The sequence below is a fragment of the Mus musculus genome, chromosome 10 (genome assembly GCF_000001635.26).
Source record: "Mus musculus strain C57BL/6J chromosome 10, GRCm38.p6 C57BL/6J".
NCBI classification, from domain to species: Eukaryota; Metazoa; Chordata; class Mammalia; order Rodentia; family Muridae; genus Mus; species Mus musculus.
Window position 1 is genome coordinate 58,556,156 of NC_000076.6, and position 22,054 is coordinate 58,578,209.

The 22,054-nt window shown below is 40.3% G+C and overlaps 1 protein-coding gene across 7 annotated transcripts in view; it reads left to right on the forward strand.

Moving 5' to 3' along the window:
- Ccdc138 (coiled-coil domain containing 138) overlaps window positions 1–20,089 on the forward strand; it is a 78,546-nt gene extending 58,457 nt beyond the window's left edge. For 6 of the 7 annotated variants that reach the window (XM_006514273.4, XM_030245353.1, XM_030245352.1 and 3 more), the window contains 3 exons: window positions 5,746–5,922; window positions 17,434–17,572; window positions 19,534–20,089. In XM_006514273.4, coding sequence (XP_006514336.1) covers window positions 5,746–5,922; window positions 17,434–17,572; window positions 19,534–19,699 — 482 coding nt within the window. In that variant the 3' untranslated portion in view covers window positions 19,700–20,089. Of the gene's footprint in view, window positions 1–5,745; window positions 5,923–17,433; window positions 17,573–19,533 lie in introns of those variants that run through there. The other variant, XM_006514275.4, reaches the window with a different exon arrangement.
- The last annotated feature ends 1,965 nt before the right edge of the window (window positions 20,090–22,054 follow it).

Below are 22,054 nucleotides of genomic sequence, written 5' to 3' on the forward strand. Positions count from 1 at the left end.
CCAGATGTGCATGGGTGTGGAGTTGCCCACTGAGGCCTGGGTAACCAACCTATCAGTGGCCACTCCTCAAAGAAAAGTGACTGTCCCTCTCTCTGCCAGCAGCGGTCACCTGCCAGGACCTCCTTAGCCTCTCCCCATATACCCATATAATGTACTTTCATCAAATCTATGCCTCATTCCTGACTTTCCCTCTATACTTTACCACGTCTCCCATCAACTTCATGAATTCTTCTTTTAAAACTCACCCAGTTCACTTAGTGCTGCCCTAATGTGTGTGGGTGCAGAGCCATCTCCTGGAATGTGAGTGGTTTCCCAGGCCACATCCTCTCCTTCAGTTGCCACTAGTTACCTAGGTGTAGGATTCTGTAGCCTACCTTTTTCCCATCCATGCTGAGCCCATGTCTTTTAATCACAAATGTATTTTATTTAACTTCAGATCCATATGTATAGACTAAGTCTGTTATTTTAAAGTGGTCTGTGTATCTTTAAAAAAAAAACACATACACACACACAACTTTTTAGCCAGTCAGCACTTAAACATGATATCAATGGAATGTTTCATTCATTTATATTTGCCACTGCAAATATTAACATAGACATATACATGCCTTAGCATTTTTAAAATGTACAATAAACTAACCAATTTGACACTGATGTATGAAAGGATATGCCATCCTAATTTTAGCAGACATTGCCATCTTTTTCAAAAAGTGAGACTATTATATCCTTTCCTCTAGTGTGTGTGTGTGTAAATATGTTTGTGTGTTTTGTATATGTGTGTGGATGTGTGTATGTGGATGTGTGTGGGGTGTATGATATGTATTGGTGTCTGGGGAGTGTTTGTGTGTGTGTATACCTACATGTACATGTGTTTGTGTGTGTGTATGTCTCTGTGTATGTGGTGTGCATGTACATGTGTGTGTAAGTATGTATGTCTGTTTTATATATATGTGTGTGTGTGTGTGTGTGTGTGTGTGTGTAGGTATCTGTGTGTATGTGTGTGTGTGGTGCCATTTCTTGAACCATCCATTCCAGCATTTAGGGTTACTGATTTTTTTTTAGTACTTTCCAGTCTTATTTAATGAAAATATGACTTCATATAATGACTTTGTTTGGGTTTGTCTTTGAGATAGGGTCTAACTATGTAGATAAGACTAGCCTGCAACTCACAGAGCTTTTCTTGTCTCTGCCTTGTGAGTGCTGGAACTTAATGAGGTGTAGCACCACTCCAACCTTTTGCATGTATGTAATTTATCAGTTTCTTTTCTACAGGTTTTTCTGTTGATAGCCTTGATCTCTTTTCTGCTAGATGATTTCTCTCTTACTGTTTTAAAATTATGTCAGTCCTTTATCTTTCATGGTTTTAAGAGGATTTCTTGTTATTGAATGTATGAATGCTGTGCCTGTGTGCATATATGTGACTGGTACCCATGGAGGTCCAAAGATCTGTCCTGGGTCGCCTGGAACTGGGTTGCAAGTGGTCGTGAGCTGCTATGTGGGTGCTGGGAACCTAACCTGGGTCCTTTGCAAGTGCTCTTAGCTGTGGAGCCAGCCCTCCAGCACCACAGGTAACTTAATTTTTAAAAAAAGATTTATTTATTTTATTATATGTAAGTACACTGTAGCTGTCTTCAGGCACCCCAGAAGAGGGCATCGGATCTCATTACAGATGGTTGTGAGCCACCATGTGGTTGCTGAGATTTGAACTCAGGACCTTTGGAAGAGCAGTCAGTGCTCTTAACCACTGAGCCATCTCTCTCTCTAGCTGTCTTCAGACACTTTTTTCTTCTCTCCAGGCTAGCTCACTCTGACCCGCCCCACTACTTTTTGACATGGGCAGATCATGTCTTTTTCAGTTTCCATCATGATATTTTAGACAGGTGGGCTTGAGACATCTCATTGTATGTCAAGGCTCATCTGGAACTTTAGATCCTTGTCCTCATTGTCCCAAGGCCTGGGGGTTATACATGTGTAACACTGGCCTAGTTTACTTCCCTCCCCTCCCCCTTTGGTTTTTCAAGACAGGGTTTCTCTGTGTAGCTAGCCCTGGCTGTCCTGGAACTTACTCTGTAGACCAGGCTGGCCTCGAACTCAGTAATCCACCTGCATCTGCCTCCCGAGTGCTGGCATTAAAGGCGTGTGCCACCATTACCTGTCTCTAGTTTACTTTTTAAAAGCTTAAATGAAAGAATTAATGTAAAAGTTTAGCAAAGATTGTCATATAGTATGTTCTTAATTAGGCAATTGTTATTATCAATAGACATTGTTAATTTTTAAGAATTGGTTTTACTTGAGATCCTAATTAAGGTTTTTTTTAGACTGTATTAGCTGTCTTTTGATATAATAAAATACCAAGCAAGTAACTTAAAACAACATATATGGGGCTGAAAGGTGACTGAGCATTTAGGAGTACTTGCTGCTCTTACAGAAAACCTGGGTCTGGGGCTGGTGAGATGGCTCAGTGGGTAAGAGCACCCGACTGCTCTTCCGAAGGTCCGAAGTTCAAATCCCAGCAACCACATGGTGGCTCATAACCATCCGTAATGAGATCTGACCCCCTCTTCTGGAGGGTCTGAAGACAGCTACAGTGTACTTACATGTAATAAATAAAATAAATAAATAAATCTTTAAAAAAAAAAAAAAAGAAAACCTGGGTCTGGTTCCCAGCACCCAGGTAGGATAGCTTACAGTTGCCTCTAACTTTAGCTCCAGGGCATCCAATGCCTTTTTCTCTGTGGGTACCAGGCATGCATGTGGTGCACACATACACAGAAAACAAGACGAAATCTTTTAACAATCCACTCAGTTTACTGGCTTACAGGCCCCTGCATTGGGAATTTGAGCTGGGCTTAGCTCCCTGATCTTTTCTGCACTGATTTTCCTCTCATCGTGGGATCTATTCTGGATCTTCCAGAAGACTCAGAAGCCCCTGAGGCTGGGTGCTTGTCCACAAGACATCAGTTTTAGTGTGCTCTGGCCAAGTCACCAGGTTCGGCAGGGGTCAGAGCTGGCAGCAGAGCTCCTTCCTCATAGGAGTCGCTGCAGAGAATTTCTCACCTTTAAAAAAAAATCTACCATGATTGAGATAAACAGATTGGCTTCTGTTGAGCAGCGCACAGCACCTGTAACCAGTTCCAGACGATCGCACACCCTCTAGTGGCCTCTTCAGGCACCACATTCATGGACACGTTCCCTCTATTCCCCACATATACATATACAAGTAAATAAAGACTTTTCAAAAGATAAGACCGCTTTTGAAAAAAAAAAAAAACAAATACTATTTTCTACCTGTGAAAACTGCTAAGAGACAACTTTTTCCTCATTTTTAAAAATTGAAAATAATTTTTTCATTGACTATATTCTGATCATGATTTCTTCTCCCTCATCTTCTCCAAGATCCTCTGCACTAACCTAACTCTACTCCTGTTTCTCTTTAGAAAACAAATAGCCAAAACAAAACAAATTTTTTAAATAGAAAGAATTAGCACAAGAAACACACACACACACCATAAAAACACAAAAATAAGAAACTGTAATATACAAGCAAAAGACCAGACCAAAAGATTAAAGAAAAAGAAAAAGGAATGAAAGAAGAAAGAAAGATGGATGGTCTTTTTAAGTTTGTAAGTTAAATATTTAACAAAAAAAGTACCATGAAGCTGGATGCAGTGGCGAACATGTACAATCAGCTCTAGAGAAACCAAGGCAAGTTTCTAGAGAAACTCAGGCACATTTAAGGCTAGCCTGATCTACACATGATGTTTCAGACCAGGCAGACCTCACACAGTAAGACTATTAACAAACAGCCCTGTGATAATCACTCCACTTAATCCTGCTAGCCATTGCAGGTAATCTCAAGTACAGTAGAGGGCGCTGCTGTGAAGCTTATTTCTGTGAAGACAGCAGGCTTCTCTAGTATATCTGTATTGTTGCTTTTTAAAAAACGTTTGGGCCTGCCAGATGACTTGGTGCCTAGGGTGTCTGCTGAGCAAGCGTAAGGACCTGAGGTTAGGTCTCTAACATCCATATGAAAGCTGAGCACAGCAGTGTGTATCTCTGACCCCAGCAGTGAGGGCTGTAGGCAGGTGTAATGCTTGGGCTCACTGGCCAGCAGCCTGTGTAACCAGAATGCTGAGAACAAGTTCAGTGAGAGACCCAACTCAAAACAAAGAAAAAAGAGGCCAGGGGCCATGAATTTGAGCGTGGGGATGTACATGGGGGTTTGGGGAAGAATGAGAAAGGGAAAATGATATAATTATATTTTAATTTTTTTTTTTTAAACAGGACAGAAAGACACCTGTGTCTGTCCTCTGCATGGACATGAACAGGGGAACATACACAAACGAGAGCTGGGAGCCAGGCGGCTCGGAATAGAACCTAGCCATTTGCTTCGTATGCATTTGTTTGCAGAGTTTCATTTATAAGTAAAAGATTAAGTATGACAGTAGTGTTCCTTAGTTTTTATTAGTGGGCGCCAGAATTGTCCGTTCCTGTGGAACTGGAGCCTAGAGGGGGTTGTGAGCCACCCAACACCACAGCTGGGCACTGAACTTAGGGACTTCACCAGAGCATGACAGTCAGGCCGCTGTTGCTTCAGTGGGCACAGCTTGCCTAACAGATTGGTATTGTAGCTTGTAAGGTTCATGGCTGTATAAGACAACGGTTACACTGGCCTTTTCCTCCAGCAGCCTGCTCTCTAAGAGCCATTCTAGTTCTGGTCTTGGTAAAATCTTGCTGTCTTTCATAATAATGGGTGGGTTACAGAATGTAGTGGACCAGAGGATAGCCCGGTTTTTTTGAAATTGTTTTTGAATGGTGTGATATTTGCTCTTTAGTAAGAGACAGAAATCCTTGTTTAAAACTCACTGAGCAAGTTTGTGTATAGTGACAGTTTTAAATGAGGGGGCATTTAGAAGTCAGTAGTAAGGTATATGACCTTAGAAGCTATTTTAAAGATACAAATACTGGGCTGGAGAGATGGCTCAGTGGATAAGAGCACCAACTGCTCTTCCAGAGGTTCTGAGTTCAATTCTTAGCACCCACATCGTGGCTCACAACCATCAATAGTGGGATCCAATGCCCTCTTCTGGTGTGTCTGAAGACAGCTATAGTGTACTCATATATATAAAATAAACAAATCTTTAAAAAAAGATATAAATACTAATATTGTTTAAATTCATAAAAGTATGTGGTTATTATAACCAAATACGGCAATGTATACTATTGTACTATTTAATAATAATTATAATAATATGTAAATAATAATACTACTATTTAATAATAATTAATATCATTACTTTTCCTTTTTTAGTATAAAAAACAAAATTGAGTTATTATTATTATTATTATTATTATTTTGGTTTTTGAGACAGGGTTTTTCAGTGTAGCCTTGGCTGTCCTAGAACTTGCTCTGTAGATCAGGCTAGCCTTGAACTCACGAAGATCTGCCTGCTTCTTCCTCCTGAGTGCTGGGATTAAAGGCATGTGCCACCATTGCTCAGTGGGGCTTATTTTAATACTGAAATACGAATATGCTAAATGAGTTTATGCCGTTGTAATTGGACTGCCTTTTCTCTCTCCTGTTCCATAGAGTTCAGTGAGGGGGGTGAATCTAAACTTAGGACCTCTTGTTATTTAATTCTTTTATATTTTTATTTTACTAAAGTGATGGTTCTTTTTGTTTAGCCTTCTGTTTCTGATTGAATAACTGACGCACAGGCGGTTGATTGTTTGTGTTGTTTCTAGCTGACTACCTAGCTCAAGCGTTTGACTCCCTTTGTTTGGACTTGAAGACAGATGAAGGAAAAACCTTATTTTTGGAGTACCAAGCCATTCCAGTAATCCTAAAACACCTGAGAATATCCAGTAAAGGGCTCTTATCCAATGTCATCGACAGCCTGCTTCAGATGACAGTAGAGTCAAGTAAGTTTTTATCTTGTATGTCTGTAAAGAAATGATGCTTGCGTTTCCCTCTGATCAGAACGTGTTAACCTCATACACCAGGCACTTCTGCACAGTGCTGTAAATGGTGGCTGTTTGGCAACTTGACACACGTGTCATACCTTGTTGTGTGCCCCAGCCCCCTGCCCTCCTCTGTGCCCCTTTACCAGCTGGCTTCGGTCTTCCTCCAGCTAGTCCTCCTTTGTCCCTTCCTAGCACGTTTCCTGTTGTCATTCCTATTTCCCACATCCCCTGCAACCTCTTCCTCCCCTCTCATGATTCCTTTTCTACTTCAGTATCCTGCAAAAACAAACATATAGCTATAGCTATATACCTGTGCACATAACCTAAAATGTAAGCTCCTGTATGAGAAATAATGTGATCTTTGTCCCTGAGTCTGGTTTATTTCATTTTTCATAATTCCATTTGCATCTGTTTTCAGAAAATGTCATGATCTTGTTTTTCTTTATGCCGTATAAAGTTCCCTCAAGTATGTGCATATGCCACGTTTTCTCTTAACTCACCTGTTGATGGACTTGAAGGATTCGTCCATTTCCCAGCTGTTGTGAATAACGCAGCTGTGAACACGGATGCACAGAGCTCTGTGGTGTGCTGACCTAGTAGTGAAGATGGGTGACAGCGTAGTTCTATATTTAGTTTTTTTGGGATCTCCATACTGATTTCCACAGTGGCTTCTCAGTATTTCCAAATTCCTAACATGTTGCTCTTTGAGATTCAGGGACAATAAATCAGTATCTCAGGAATTCTCAGAAATTTCAGAATGGTGGCTTTGTACACATTTCCTACTTCATTCTGTGTTAACTGGATGGCTAAAACTCATATTCAAACATAAAATACACTAAATTAAGGAGTATTTACAAAGAACTACATCCTACAGGAATATTTAAACAGCAAAAATCATAATTTAAAATTTATATCTCCCAGTCAGTTAATAGCAGCCCCTCTTGGAATCACAAAGTGGCCACCACCCACTGAAGCATGTACTTTGCAGTGAAGATGTGTTACGCCTGGGAAAGAATTCAGAGGACTTAACTGCCTAGAGTATACGTGGGAACTCACTAGTGGGCCTTTTCTCTGTCTCACTGCCTTTCTTGTTCCTGGTGCTAAATGCCGTACTCACATGTATATTTGTTTTTATATATACATGTACACATTGTGAGTTAGGATCCACACATGAGGAGAAAATGTATTTGATTGATTTTTTTTCTCCCCCTGAGATTAGGAGACCTTGCTTAATATTATGTATTATATAAGTCCATCCATTTTCTGCAAGTTCTGTAATTTTGTTTTTCTTTAGAGCTAAATAGTACTCCATTTTCTATATGTTTAGATTTTTATTACTCATTCACTTTTTGAAGAGCACCTAAGTTGTTTGCATTTTCCTGCTGTATTAAATATAGCAGCAGTGAACATGGGTGCAGCTCTTTCTGCTGTAGCATAAGGAGTTCTCTGTGCTATGGCCAGGAGGACAATAGCTGGAGCTATAGTAGGTCTGTTCCCAGTTTTCTGAGGCTCCGCCAGGCTGATTCTCACCATGGTTGTGTGGACTCCCACCAGCAGTATATAATGGCTCTTCTTTCTTTCCATCCTCGAATATTTGTCAGATTTCTTGAATGACAGCCACTCTGACTGGGCTGAGGCGTTGCTTCAAAGCAGTTCCCTGATGACTAGGGATAGTGAACATTTTAAAATGGTTATTGGCCCTTCAGTCATTTTGTCTTCCTTCCTTCTTTCCTTCCCTTCCCTTCCCTTCCCTTCCCTTCCCTTCCCTTCCCTTCCCTTTCCCTTCCCTTCCCTTCCCTTTCCCTTCCCTTTCCCTTCCCTTTCCCTTCCCTTTCCCTTCCCTTTCCCTTCCCTTTCCCTTCTCTTTCCCTTCTCTTTCCCTTCCCTTTCCCTTCCCTTTCCCTTCCCTTTCCCTTTCCCTTTCCCTTTCCCTTTCCCTTTCCCTTTCCCTTTCCCTTTCCCTTTCCCTTTCCCTTCCCTTTCCTCCCTTCCTCCCTTCCTCCCTCCCTTCCTTCCTTCTTGCTATAATTCATTATCCCATTTGTTGATTTGCAATTTCATATCCTAGGTATTTAATTTCTGCAGTTCTTTGTAAATTCTGGTTATTTGCTCCATGTCTGGAGTATAGCTGAAAAGGTTTTTTTCCCATTCTCTAACCTGTTTGTGGACTCTGCAGATGTAGCCCCATCTGTTGATTTTGGGGGCTAGTTTTTGTGCTCTTGAAGTTCAATGTCCAGAAAGTTCTTGCCCACCTTAGTGTCTTGAACAGAATTCCCTGTGTTTTCATCTAGAAGTTTCAGCTTTTATTTTTCTTTTCTTATTTTTCCTAGTACAGTGTGTTTTGTGTTTGATCATACACACTCCCTTTCCCAACTCATCTCAGATCCACCCTCTTTCCTGTCCACCTCTTTGTTCTCCTCCTACCAAGGCCAGTTGGTGCTGCCCAACTGTTCTTGGCTGTGTGCTTCTTCCTTGGAGCTTGTTTGGCATACCAGGGGTTACACTCTTAGAAGAGACTGCCTCTTCTTTTCAGCAGCTAGCTTTGCTAATCGCTCCATGGTTAGAGGTGGGATTTTATGCCTAACTCCCTGCTTCATGCTGAGATTTGGTCTGGTTCAAGCTTGCACAGGTCTTGTGCCTGCTGTCACAAATGCCATGAGTTTATATGGGCAGCCACCCTGCTGTGTCCAGAGGACACTGGTGTCATGCACTGCCTCTGGCACTGGCACTCTTGCCTTCTCTTCCTCAGTGATCCCTGAGCCTCAGAGGAGGACTGCAGTGTGTGTTCCACTTAGGGCAGAACATTCTGCAGTCTTTGAATTTTCTGTACCTTGGCCAGTTGTGGGTCTATGTGTTAGTCGAAATCTAGTACAAATCAAAGTTTATGGTAAGCTGGTCAGTGCTGGTGCATGCCTTTAATCCCAGCACTCAGGAGGCAGAGGCCAGCCTGGTCTATAGAATGAGTTCCTGACAGCCAGGGCCACACAAAGAAATACTGCTTTGGAAAACAAAAACAGTTGACCATTATGTCTGTTTAGCAAAATAATAATAGTAGGTAGTCTTCCCTAAGGCCTAAGTCCTGTTTAGCCATATGTTCTTAGCCTGATAATAGTGACAGGTATGGGTTCTGTAGCTCATATAGATTCCTTCTTTCTTTCTACTTGCTGATTTCTGTTTCCTTGGCTTTCCTTATGGTTTCAGATTTTATTGCTTCAATAGTTTAATCTAATCAATACTGTCTCAGGATAATAACATAAAAGCCTTCTAAGTTTTGTTTCTACATATAAAAAGCAAGATGAATGCAAAGCTATCATGGGTTTATATCTTTTATGGGAAATAACTTACTTGCATTCATTTTTTTTAAAAAAAAAAGCCTTTACTAAAGACATGGTTTTAAAGGGTACAGTTTGACATTGGGTAATTTTTGTTGTTAGTGTTGTTTTTCAACCTCTCCTAGCTAGCCAGCACCAGTAACTTAAGCTTCTAAAGTATTCTCATATAGTATCTTGTAATGAACACAAAGAGTGTAGGACTTCTTACCTTTGCATGTGTCTCTATTGCATGGATCTTGAAGGCACAGTTTCTTTTTTTTTTTTTTTTTAATTATTTACCTTTATTTTATGTGCATTGGCATTTGGCCTGTATGTGTGTCTATGTGAGAGTGTCAGACCTCAGTTGTGAAGATTCCATGTGGTTGCTGGGAATTGAACCCAGGACCTCTGGAAGAGCATTCAGTGCTCTTAACTGCTGAGCCATCTCTCCAGCCCCAAGGCACAGTTCTTAAGTAAAAGGAATTGTGCATTTAAGGTGTTCGTAACAAATTTGGGAAATTTCTACTATTTTATTCTTTTGGGGGGAGGTTTTAAGTCAGTGTTTCTCTGTGTAATTCTGGCTATCCTGGAACTCACTCTGTAGACCAGGCTGGCCTTGAACTTGGATATCCACCTGCCTCTACCTTTTGAACACTGGGATTAAAGGCATGTGCTGCTACCACCCAGCTTATTATTTTGTTTTATTTTATTTTATTTTTTAAATATTTTTTATTACATATTTTCCTCAATTACATTTCCAATGCTATCCCAAAAGTCCCCCATACCCTCCCCCTCACTTTCCTACCCACCCATTCCCATTTTTTGGCCCTGACGTTCCCCTGTACTGGGGCATATACAGTTTGCGTGTCCAATGGGCCTCTCTTTCCAGTGATGGCCGACTAGGCCATCTTTTGATACATATGCAGCTAGAGTCAAGAGCTCCAGGGTGCTGGTTAGTTCATAATGTTGTTCCACCTATAGGGTTGCAGATCCCTTTAGTTCCTTGGGTACTTTCTCTAGCTCCTGCATTGGGAGCCCTGTGATCCATCCAATAGCTGACTGTGAGCATCCACTTCTGTGTTTGCTAGGCCCCGGCATAGTCTCACAAGAGACAGCTACATCTGGGTCCTTTTGATAAAATCTTGCTAGTGTATGCAATGGTGTCACCGTTTGGAAGCTGATTATGGGGTGGATCCCTGGATATGGTAGTCTCTAGATGGTCCATCCTTTCGTCTCAGCTCCAAACTTTGTCTCTGTAACTCCTTCCATGGGTGTTTTGTTCCCAATTCTAAGGAGGGGCATAGTGTCCACACTTCAGTCTTCATTCTTCTTGAGTTTCATGTGTTTAGCAAATTGTATCTTGTATCTTGGGTATCCTAGGTTTTGGGCTAATATCCACTTATCAGTGAGTACATATTGTGTGAGTTCCTTTGTGAATGTGTTACCTCACTCAGGATGATGCCCTCCAGGTCCATCCATTTGGCTAGGAATTTCATAAATTCATTCTTTTTAATAGCTGAGTAGTACTCCATTGTGTAAATGTACCACATTTTCTGTATCCATTCCTCTGTTGAGGGGCATCTGGGTTCTTTCCAGCTTCTGGCTATTATAAATAAGGCTGCTATGAACATAGTGGAGCATGTGTCCTTCTTACCGGTTGGTACATCTTCTGGATATATGCCCAGGAGAGGTATTGCTGGATCCTCCGGTAGTACTATGTCCAATTTTCTGAGGAACCGCCAGACTGATTTCCAGAGTGGTTGTACAAGCCTGCAATCCCACCAACAATGGAGGAGTGTTCCTCTTTCTCCACATACTCGCCAGCATCTGCTGTCACCTGAATTTTTGATCTTAGCCATTCTGACTGGTGTGAGGTGGAATCTCAGGGTTGTTTTGATTTGCATTTCCCTGATGATTAAGGATGTTGAACATTTTTTCAGGTGCTTCTCTGCCATTCGGTATTCCTCAGGTGAGAATTCTTTGTTCAGTTCTGAGCCCCATTTTTTAATGGGGTTATTTGATTTTCTGAAGTCCACCTTCTTGAGTTCTTTATATATGTTGGATATTAGTCCCCTATCTGATTTAGGATAGGTAAAGATCCTTTCCCAATCTGTTGGTGGTCTTTTTGTCTTATTGACGGTGTCTTTTGCCTTGCAGAAGCTTTGGAGTTTCATGAGGTCCCATTTGTCAATTCTCGATCTTACAGCACAAGCCATTGCTGTTCTATTCAGGAATTTTTCCCCTGTGCCCATATCTTCAAGGCTTTTCCCCACTTTCTCCTCTATAAGTTTCAGTGTCTCTGGTTTTATGTGAAGTTCCTTGATCCACTTAGATTTGACCTTAGTACAAGGAGATAGGTATGGATCGATTCACATTCTTCTACATGATAACCACCAGTTGTTCCAGCACCATTTGTTGAAAATGCTGTCTTTCTTCCACTAGATGGTTTTAGCTCCCTTGTCGAAGATCAAGTGACCATAGGTGTGCGGGTTCATTTCTGGGTCTTCAATTCTATTCCATTGGTCTACTTGTCTGTCAGTATACCAGTACCATGCAGTTTTTATCACAATTGCTCTGTAGTAAAGCTTTAGGTCAGGTATGGTGATTCCACCAGAGGTTCTTTTATCCTTGAGAAGAGTTTTTGCTATCCTAGGTTTTTTGTTATTCCAGATGAATTTGCAGATTGCTCTTTCTAATTCGTTGAAGAATTGAGTTGGAATTTTGATGGGGATTGCATTGAATCTGTAGATTGCTTTTGGCAAGATAGCCATTTTTACAATATTGATCCTGCTAATCCATGAGCATGGGAGATCTTCTGAGATCTTCTTTCTTTCTTCAGAGACTTGAAGTTTTTATCATACAGATCTTTCACTTCCTTAGTTAGAGTCATGCCAAGATATTTTATATTATTTGTGACTATTGAGAAGGGTGTTGTTTCCCTAATTTCTTTCTCAGCCTGTTTATTCTTTGTGTAGAGAAAGGCCATTGACTTGTTTGAGTTAATTTTATATCCAGCTACTTCACCAAAGCTGTTTATCAGGTTTAGGAGTTCTCTGGTGGAATTTTTAGGGTCACTTATATATACTATCATATCATCTACAAAAAGTGATATTTTGACTTCCTCTTTTCCAATTTGTATCCCCTTGATCTCCTTTTGTTGTCCAATTGCTCTGGCTAATACTTCAAGTACTATGTTGAAGAGGTAGGGAGAAAGTGGGCAGCCTTGTCTAGTCCCTGATTTTAGTGGGATTGCTTCCAGCTTCTTTCCATTTACTTTGATGTTGGCTACTGGTTTGCTGTAGATTGCTTTTATCATGTTTAGGTATGGGCCTTGAATTCCTGATCTTTCCAAGACTTTTATCATGAATGGGTGTTGGATCTTGTCTAATGCTTTTTCTGCATCTAAGGAGATGATCATGAGGTTTTTGTCTTTGAGTTTGTTTATATAATGGATTACATTGATGGATTTTCGTATATTAAACCATCCCTGTATCCCTGGAATAAAACCTACTTGGTCAGGATGGATGATTGCTTTAATGTGTTCTTGGATTCGGTTAGCAAGAACGTTATTGAGGATCTTTGCATCGATATTCATAAGAGAAATTGGTCTGAAGTTCTCTATCTTTGTTGGATCTTTCTGTGGTTTAGGTATCAGAGTAATTGTGGCTTCATAAAATGAGTTGGGTAGAGTACCTTCTACTTCTATTTTGTGAAATAGTTTGTGGAGAACTGGAATTAGATCTTCTTTGAAGGTCTGATAGAACTCTGCACTAAACCCGTCTGGTCCTGGGCTTTTTTTAGCTGGGAGACTATTAATAACTGCTTCTATTTCTTTAGGGGATATGGGACTGTTTAGATCGTTAACTTGATCCTGATTTAACTTTGGTACCTGGTATCTGTCCAGAAATTTGTCCATTTTGTCCAGGTTTTCCAGTTTTGTTGAGTATAGCCTTTTGTAGAAGGATCTGATGGTGTTTTGGATTTCTGCAGGATCTGTTGTTATGTCTCCCTTTTCATTTCTGATTTTGTTAATTAGGATTTTGTCCCTGTGCCCTCTAGTGATTCTAGCTAAGGGTTTATCTATCTTGTTGATTTTCTCAAAGAACCAACTCCTCATTTGGTTAATTCTTTGAATAGTTCTTCTTGTTTCCACTTGGTTGATTTCACCCTTGAGTTTGATTATTTCCTGCCATCTACTCCTCTTGGGTGAATTTTCTTCATTTTTTTCTAGAGCTTTTAGATGTGTTGTCAAGCTGGTAGTGTGCGCTCTCTCCAGTTTCTTCTTGGAGGCACTCAGAGCTATGAGTTTCCCGCTTAGAAATGCTTTCATTGTGTCCCATAGGTTTGGGTATGTTGTGGCTTCATTTTCATTAAACTCTAAAAAGTCTTTAATTTCTTTCTTTATTCCATGCTTGACCAAGGTATCATTGAGAAGAGTGTTATTCAGTTTCCACGTGAAAATTGGCTTTCCATTATTTATGTTGTTATTGAAGATCAGCCTTAGTTCATGGTGGTCTGATAGGATACATGGGACAATTTCAATATTTTTGTATCTGTTGAGGCTTGTTTTATGACCAATTATATGGTCAATTTTGGAGAAGGTCCCGTGAGGTGCTGTGAAGAAGGTATATCCTTTTGTTTTAGGATAAAATGTTCTGTAGATATCTGTTAAGTCCATTTGTTTCATAACTTCTGTTAGTTTTACTGTGTCCCTGTTTAGTTTCTGTTTCCACGATCTGTCTATTGATGAAAGTGGTGTGTTGAAGTCTCCCACTATTATTGTGTGAGGTGCAATGTGTGCTTTGAGCTTTACTAAGGTGTCTTTAATGAATGTGGCTGCCCTTGCATTTGGGGCATAGATATTCAGAATTGAGAGTTCCTCTTGGAGGATTTTACCTTTGATGAGTATGAAGTGTCCCTCCTTGTCTTTTTTGATATCTTTGGGTTGGAAGTCGATTTTATTCGATATCAGAATGGCTACTCCAGCTTGTTTTTTCAGACCATTTGCTTGGAAAATTGTTTTCCAGCCTTTCACTCTGAGGTAGTATCTGTCTTTTTCCCTGAGATGGGTTTACTGTAAGCAGCAAAATGTTGGGTCCTGTTTGTGTAGCCATTCTGTTAGTCTATGTCTTTTTATTGGGGAATTGAGTCCATTGATATTAAGAGATATTAAGGAAAAGTAATTGTTGCTTCCTTTTATTTTTGTTGTTAGAATTGGCGTTCTTTTCTTGTGGCAGTCTTCTTTTTGGTTCGTTGAGGGATTACTTTCTTGCTTTTTCTAGGGCGTGATTTCTGTCCTTGTATTGTTTTTTTTTCTGTTATTATCCTTTGAAGGGCTGGATTCTTGGAAAGATAATGTGTGAATTTGGTTTTGTCGTGGAATACTTTGGTTTCTCCATCTATGGTAATTGAGAGTTTGGCCGGGTATAGTAGCCTGGACTGGCATTTGTGATCTCTTAGTATCTGTATAACATCTGTCCAGGCTCTTCTGGCTTTCATAGTCTCTGTTGAAAAGTCTGGTGTAGTTCTGATAGGCCTGCCTTTATATGTTACTTGACCTTTCTCCCTTACTGCTTTTAATATTCTATCTTTATTTAGTGCATTTGTTGTTCTGATTATTATGTGTCGGGAGGAATTTCTTTTCTGGTCCAGTCTATTTGGAGTTCTGTAGGCTTCTTGTATGATCATGGGCATCTCTTTCTTTGTTTGGGAAGTTTTCTTCTATAATTTTGTTGAAGATATTTGCTGGCCCTTTAAGTTGAAAATCTTCATTCTCATGCACTCCTATTATCCATAGGTTTGGTCTTCTCATTGTGTCCTGGATTTCCTGGATGTTTTGAGTTAGGATTCTTTTGCATTTTGTATTTTCTTTGATTGTTGTGCCGATGTTCTCTATGGAATCTTCTGCACCTGAGATTCTCTCTTCCATTTCTTGTATTCTGTTGCTGATGCTCGCATCTGTGTTTCCAGATCTCTTTCCTAGGGTTTCTATCTCCAGCGTTGCCTCGCTTTGGGTTTTCTTTATTGTGTCTACTTCCCTTTTTAGTTCTAGTACGGTTTTGTTCATGTCCATCACCTGTTTGGATGTGTTTTCCTGTTTTTCTTTAAGGACTTCTAACTGCTTGGTTGTGTTTTCCTGTTTTTCTTTAAGGACCTGTAACTCTTTAGCAGTGCTCTCCTGTATTTCTTTAAGTGAGTTATGAAAGTCCTACTTGATGTCCTCTACCATCATCATGAGAAATGTTTTTAAATCTGGGTCTAGATTTTCGGTTGTGTTGGGGTGCCCAGGACTAGGTGGCGTGGGAGTGCTGCATTTTGATGATGGTGAGTGGTCTTGATTTCTGTTAGTAGGATTCTTACATTTGCCTTTCGCCATCTGGTGATCTCTGAAGCTAGCTGTTATAGTTGTCTCTGGTTAGAGCTTATTCCTCAGGTGACTCTGTTAGCCTCTATAAGCAGACCTGGGAGGCTAGCTCTCTCCTTAGTTTCAGTGGTCAGAGTATTCTCTGCAGGCAAGCTCTCTTCTTGCAGGGAAGGTGCCCAGATATCTGGTGTTCGAACCTGTCTCCTGGCAGAAGTTGTGTTCCACTCACCAGAGGTCTTAGGATCCCGTGGGGAATCCTGTGTTGGCCCTTGCGGGTGTCGGGCAAGGCACCCCGGTGCTCGAGTGGAACGGAAGCGACTTGTGCCGTTTTATTTTATTTTACATATTTTTGTTTGCTTGGTTGGTTTTGTTTTTGTTTTTTGAGACAGGGTTTCTCTGCATAGCCCTGGCTGTCTTGGAACTCACTCTGTAGACCAGGCTGGCCTCCAACTCAGAAATCTGCCTACCTCTGCCTCCTGAGTACTGGGATTAAAGGCGTGCGGCACTATGTCTGGCTATTATGAGATTGAGTATATTTTATTCTCTCATAATTGGGTTAGATGTGCTCATTAAAAAATAATAGGTACATCTTTTCTAATTCATTTATAAGACCTTAGTAATGGTTTCATTCTTAAGGCAAATATAAGCAAAGTCATCTCTCATTTCCTCTCTTTTAAGTTTGTAATTTCTTTTTTGTTTTGATTATTTTAGTTTTTTATTTTTATTTTAACTTTTCAGATAAATTCATTTTATTTCGTGAACTCTCAAGTTTTTGCTTATTCTGTTTTCAGATTATTATATAATTACATCATGAACTATTCCCTTTTCTCTTTCAAATCTTCCCATATGTTCTTCTTTGTTCTCTTTCAAACTTGACGCCTCTTTTTTCATTAATTGTTAAACACATATGTGTGTAAACACACACACACACACACACACACACACACACACACACGCATATGTCTAAATACATGAATACAAGCTGCTCAATCTGTAGAATGTTAAAGGTATGTGTATGCTTTCATTTGGTATAGGGTAAGCAGCAGGTGTGCTCTTCCTTGGACCCCCCCACCCACCCATCCCTCCCGTACTCCCCCATCCCCCTTACCCACATTCTTAGTTGCCTGTGATTCTTTTCGTAGGGCTAAGGTCTCATGGTCCCCGAGAATTACTTTCAATTCTGATCCTCAGAGCCAGAGGACTGAAATTGGGACCCCCCAAACCTCCCTATGTCCCTACAAATCACAGATACTTCCTCCAGTCTTGCACTCCTGTGCCAGACCATGGATCAGCTGCAAGGAGGCTCTACTCCTCCCCAGGCCTGACTTCCTTGATCCTCAAGTTTGGCTGCTCTGTTCTTCTACAGTGATTCCTTAACATTTTTATTCTTAGGTTTTCAATCTGTTAGAACTCTCATTCATCAGCTCTCATGCTCAAAGTGTTCTTTCCTATCTAATACAGAGTTGTTATTGGGGTTTTACAGAAAAATAATTTATACTTCAACAGAATTTCTTATTTACAATCCTCTGGACTAGGCTTCCAGTTAGAAGTTTATTGAAGGAACATGTTCTCCTTTTCTTTCACGCATGCTTTGTGTTAGATAATAACCTGCTCCTTGGGACGCCCAACAAGAGTTTGCTTTTGCTTGTCAAATGATAATTTTGTCCTAATGTTTAAGGATGAAAGCATGACAGTCCAAGCCAGTGTTGATGCATGACTCACACGGTTCTGGTTTGGCTTTTTTAATTTCCTTTTTATACTTCTTAACATTAAGCATGGTGACTTGTTTTGCAGAGTCCCTGCAGCCATTCCTGGAAGCCTGTAGTAACTCTTTGTTTTTTCGTACTTGTTCTGTGCTGCTGCGAACGCCGAAACTTGATCTTCACATCCTGGAAAAGCTCAGCATCATTCTACAGAAGCTTTCCAAAATCAAGTAAGGAAGCCCTTTGTGTGTATTTTTAATTGACAGTTATATTGTGATCATTATTGGGGCTGCTTCTTCAGTCTCAATCTCAAGCCAGTTTTGATTCTAATTTGATTAGGATTTCCAGTCTAGAGATGTAAAAATTTAAGAATCGTGAATATTAATTCTCAGAGAGCACATATTTGGGGCTGGGCAGAGGCTCAGCAGGTAAGAGTAGGCACTTTATAAGCATGAGGACCTGAGTTCAACCCTCAGGACTCATGAGAAAGGCTAAGTGTGACCGTGTGCACCTCTGAGCCCAGCACTGTGTGGGCTACTATGGGGTCAGAGACAGGAGGATCACCAGGCCTTGCTGGGCACTGGCATAACTCCAGCTTCAGTGAGAGACCTTGCTTCAAAGGCATAAATCAGAAAGTGGTATGCCAGACATCCTCTCTTGTTCTTTATGAATACACCCACCTGCACATGCCTGTACCAAACAACACACACACATGCACACTCACACACACACCCATGCACACACACACTCACATAAACATACACACACACACTCAAACATACACTCACTCTCTCACACACTGTTTCTCTTACACACACACACACACACACTCACACACATACTTTTAAAGACACATACAAAGATTTAATAATGGACATTAGTCTTTGAATATATAGTTGCTTCTCAGTTGGTTCAGTTCATCTAAGCAAACTTTAAATATCAGAGACAGCATGAAAATCCAAGAAAAAGGCTTTCTTATTTAAGATGTTGAATGGGAGACTACTTGTATATTGGGTGTTGCCTTTGGTTTTTATGGTACTGGGAACCCAGGACTAACTGCATGGTTCCTCCACTAAGAACAAGTTTATTCATCAAGTGATAACATCAGAACAAATCACTGCACACTGACATTTTATATAAGACAGATGAGAAAATCAAAGTGATAGTAAACATGCATTTTGGTAATTCCTTATTAATGTACTAAAGTATGTATTTAGTGAAACAGGCGAAAGAATGTGTATGCCTTTGTCTGTGTGTGTATGACTCTATATGTGTATACCTGTGTTTGTAAGTCTCTGTGTGTATCTCTCTCTCTCTCTCTCTCTCTGTGTGTGTGTGTGTGTGTGTGTGTGTGTGTGTGTGTGTGTATGTGTGTGTGTAAGCTCAATGCTGATATCAAGTGTCTTCCTCTTTGTTTTTTTGAGTCAGGGTCTCTCACTGAACCTGGAGCTTACTGATTGGCTAGGCTACATGACCAATGAGCTCTGGGAAACCACCTGTCTCTACCTCCTTTAATGCAGGGCTATTTTATAATTTCTCTCAAGAGGCAGATACACCCAGATAAGAAAATAAAATATGATGAAGTTCTGTTTTACATTTAAGATACAATTCTAACTAAAACGAAATTACTGAATGCCTTCTCTTCCTCCTCTTCCTTCTTCTTTCTCTTCCTGCTCTTCCTCCTCTTCTTTTCTTCTTTTCCCCCCTTCTCCTATTTCTTCTTTTGTTTTGTAAGACAAGGTCTCTCTATGTAGCCCTGACTATCCTAGAACTTGCTGTGTAGCCCAGGCTGTCCTGGACCTCAGATCTGCCTACCTGATTAAAGAGTACGCAGCACTGCACAGAGCCCAAGTGTCTGTGAGGGAGGAAAAGCAGCGCATTCATTGTAGATCCCTCAGGTAACAGTTAGGTTCTGGCCAGCTGGGAAGCAGGGCTTCCTTGTACCTAGTAGATTTTTTTTTTTTTCTATTAGTAAACAGGGATCAGTTTTCAGGATATAAACAGTTTTCTTTTTTGCCTTTAATGTCTTTCCACTCTGGCCTTAACTCCTAAAACCTAGTTTTCTTAGTATCTTAATCCTGTAGTCAGCCATTTTCTCCATTGTTCTTAAAAAGCAAGTGCTATTTCCTCACATTTGCATACGTTCTCTCAAGTTTATAAGCAATTAAATAATGTGCCCATTCTTTTACAGGAGTAACAAGAAGCTCTTTGAAGTTTTTACCATTCACCTAATGCTTCAGGAAATACAAAGGACAACACATCCAGAGCACGCCTTTCTCTGTATTAATCTGAATTCAACTCTGTTCAACCTGGGTTTGACAAAATGTAACTCCCTGGTCACTAGTACAAGCCATTAGAAAAATGTGTGTGTGTGTGTGTGTGTGTGTGTGTGTGATATGTATGTATATGTGTTCTTTATTTGTAAAAGTGGAAAAATCACTAAAATACAATTCCTCAGAGTAAAATTATTAACAGCATCATTTATCATGAAAGATATCTAGAAAGATTTTTCAGCAACGTAAATGAGACCCGTAGAAGGTATGGCTGTTTTAGAATGTTTCAGTTTAAGGTAATACTAATGTACAAGATGACTTTTCCAGAATTCAAGGCATCAGGGTTAGAATTCAAAGCAATAGGGTTACAGTTTGTAAAAATATTTTAGGAAAAGTCTTCTTGAAATTATGTGATTATTTGGAATATAATTTGTCCTTATGTGGAAATAAACTATGTTATCATTTTTCCCTTAATATAGTAGAGTCCCTTCTTTTGATAACATTTTTTCTTAAAGGCAGGGTTTTTATGTAGTGCTGGGTGTCCTGGGACTGGATGTATAAATCACGCTGACCTGGAACTTATAGCCTCCTACCTCTGCCTTCTAAGTGCTGGACTAAAGGCATACACCACCACACCAGGTAAGTACTTATCTTGTATTTGTTCATTCTGTTTTTCCTTTACCTTTATTTGCATTGTGGTTGTTGGGCAGGTACTGTTCTCAAGCCCAAGAGTGTATATGGCTTATACAGTATTATGAAATTGGGTGCATATGTGTTAACAGTCATTATGACCTCTTGATGTTCTCTTAAACAACAGGAAGTGACCATCTTTATCCTTTTCCACTAGTTCTGGTTTGAGCCTGTTCTGTTAGATGTTAGAACACTGGCATTTGCCTCTTAGGTCCATTTATTTGGAGCATCTCTTGGTATCTGTCCTACTTAGCTTTTTATTGCTGTGATAGCACACTGACCAAAAGCAACTGGGGAGGAAAGGACTCTTATCTCACACTTGTACATCATAGCCTGAGGACAGCCAGGGCTGTGACTGAAGCAGGAACCTGGAGGCAGGAGCTGAAGCAGAGATCATGGAGGAATGCTGCTTACTGCCTTGCTCCCCATGGCTCACTAGTCTTTTTTATACAACCCTGGAATGCCTGTCAAGGAGTTACTCCTCCCATAGTTGTCTGGGCCCCCCAACATCACCCATTTCTCAAGAAAATGTCCCACACACTTGCCTACTAACCAGTACAGGCTGGGTAAGCATCTCTATCCCTAACTTTAGAAAACTGTCTTTTTTTTTTTCTTTAATGTTTTCTATGCCTTTAGAACTAGATTCCCTTTCTATGCCTATTGCTCAAAGGTTTGATCTTTCCAGAGTGTCACATATGTCATGGATTTCCCACTGACATCTTCTGATTTTTATCCCTGCTTGATTATTCCAGTTCTATACTTTATCTTTAAGCTCAGGTAGTCTGTCTTCTATTTGATCCATTCTGTTTCTGAGATTTTCTACAGAGCTTCTTCTATGAATTAGTATGTTTGTCATTTCCAACAGTTCAGATTATTTTTTTCTTCAATATTTCTGAGTCTTTTCAAACTTCCCCTTTCCTCCTGGTCTGCATTAGTTTCCTTGTGCCAGTCCTACAACACCCAGAGGGGGCTCCACTCCCAGGCACTCTAACACCTAGGATCACAGGATCACAGGAGCTTGGTCACACCAGTTTTTCAGGGTCCCAGAGGCAGCTTGACTCCCAGGAACTCTGACATACCCAGGATCTCAGGATCACAGGATCCCAGAATCACAGGATCACAGAGACAGCTGGACTCTGAGGAGTTCTGACACAACCAGAATTACAGGAAGGACAGGCTTCAGTCAGATAGCACTAGAGATAATCAGATGTTGAGAGGCAAGCTTAAGAACATAAGCAACAGAAGCCAAGGTTACTTGGCATCATCAGAACCCAATTTTCCCACCATCGCAAGTTCTGGATACACCATCACAGAAAAAGTAAGATTCAGATCTAAAATCACTTTTCATGACACTGATAGAGGACTTCAAGAAGGACATAAGTAACTCCCTTAAAGAAATACAGGAGAACACAGGTAAACAGGTAGAAGCCCTTAAAGAGGAAGCACAAAAATTCCTTAAACAATTACAGGAAAACACAATCAAACAGGCGAAGGAAATGAACAAAGCCACCCAAGATCTAAAAAATGGAAATAGAAACAATAAAGAAATCACAAAGGGAGACAACCCTGGAGTTAGAAAACCTAGGAAAGAGATCAGGAGTCATAGATGCAAGCATCACCAACAGAATACAAGAGATAGAAGAAAGAATCTCAAGGGCAGAAGATACCATAGAAAACATTGACACAACAATCAAAGAAAATGCAAAAAGCAAAAATCTCCTAATCTAAAACATCCATGAAATCCATGAC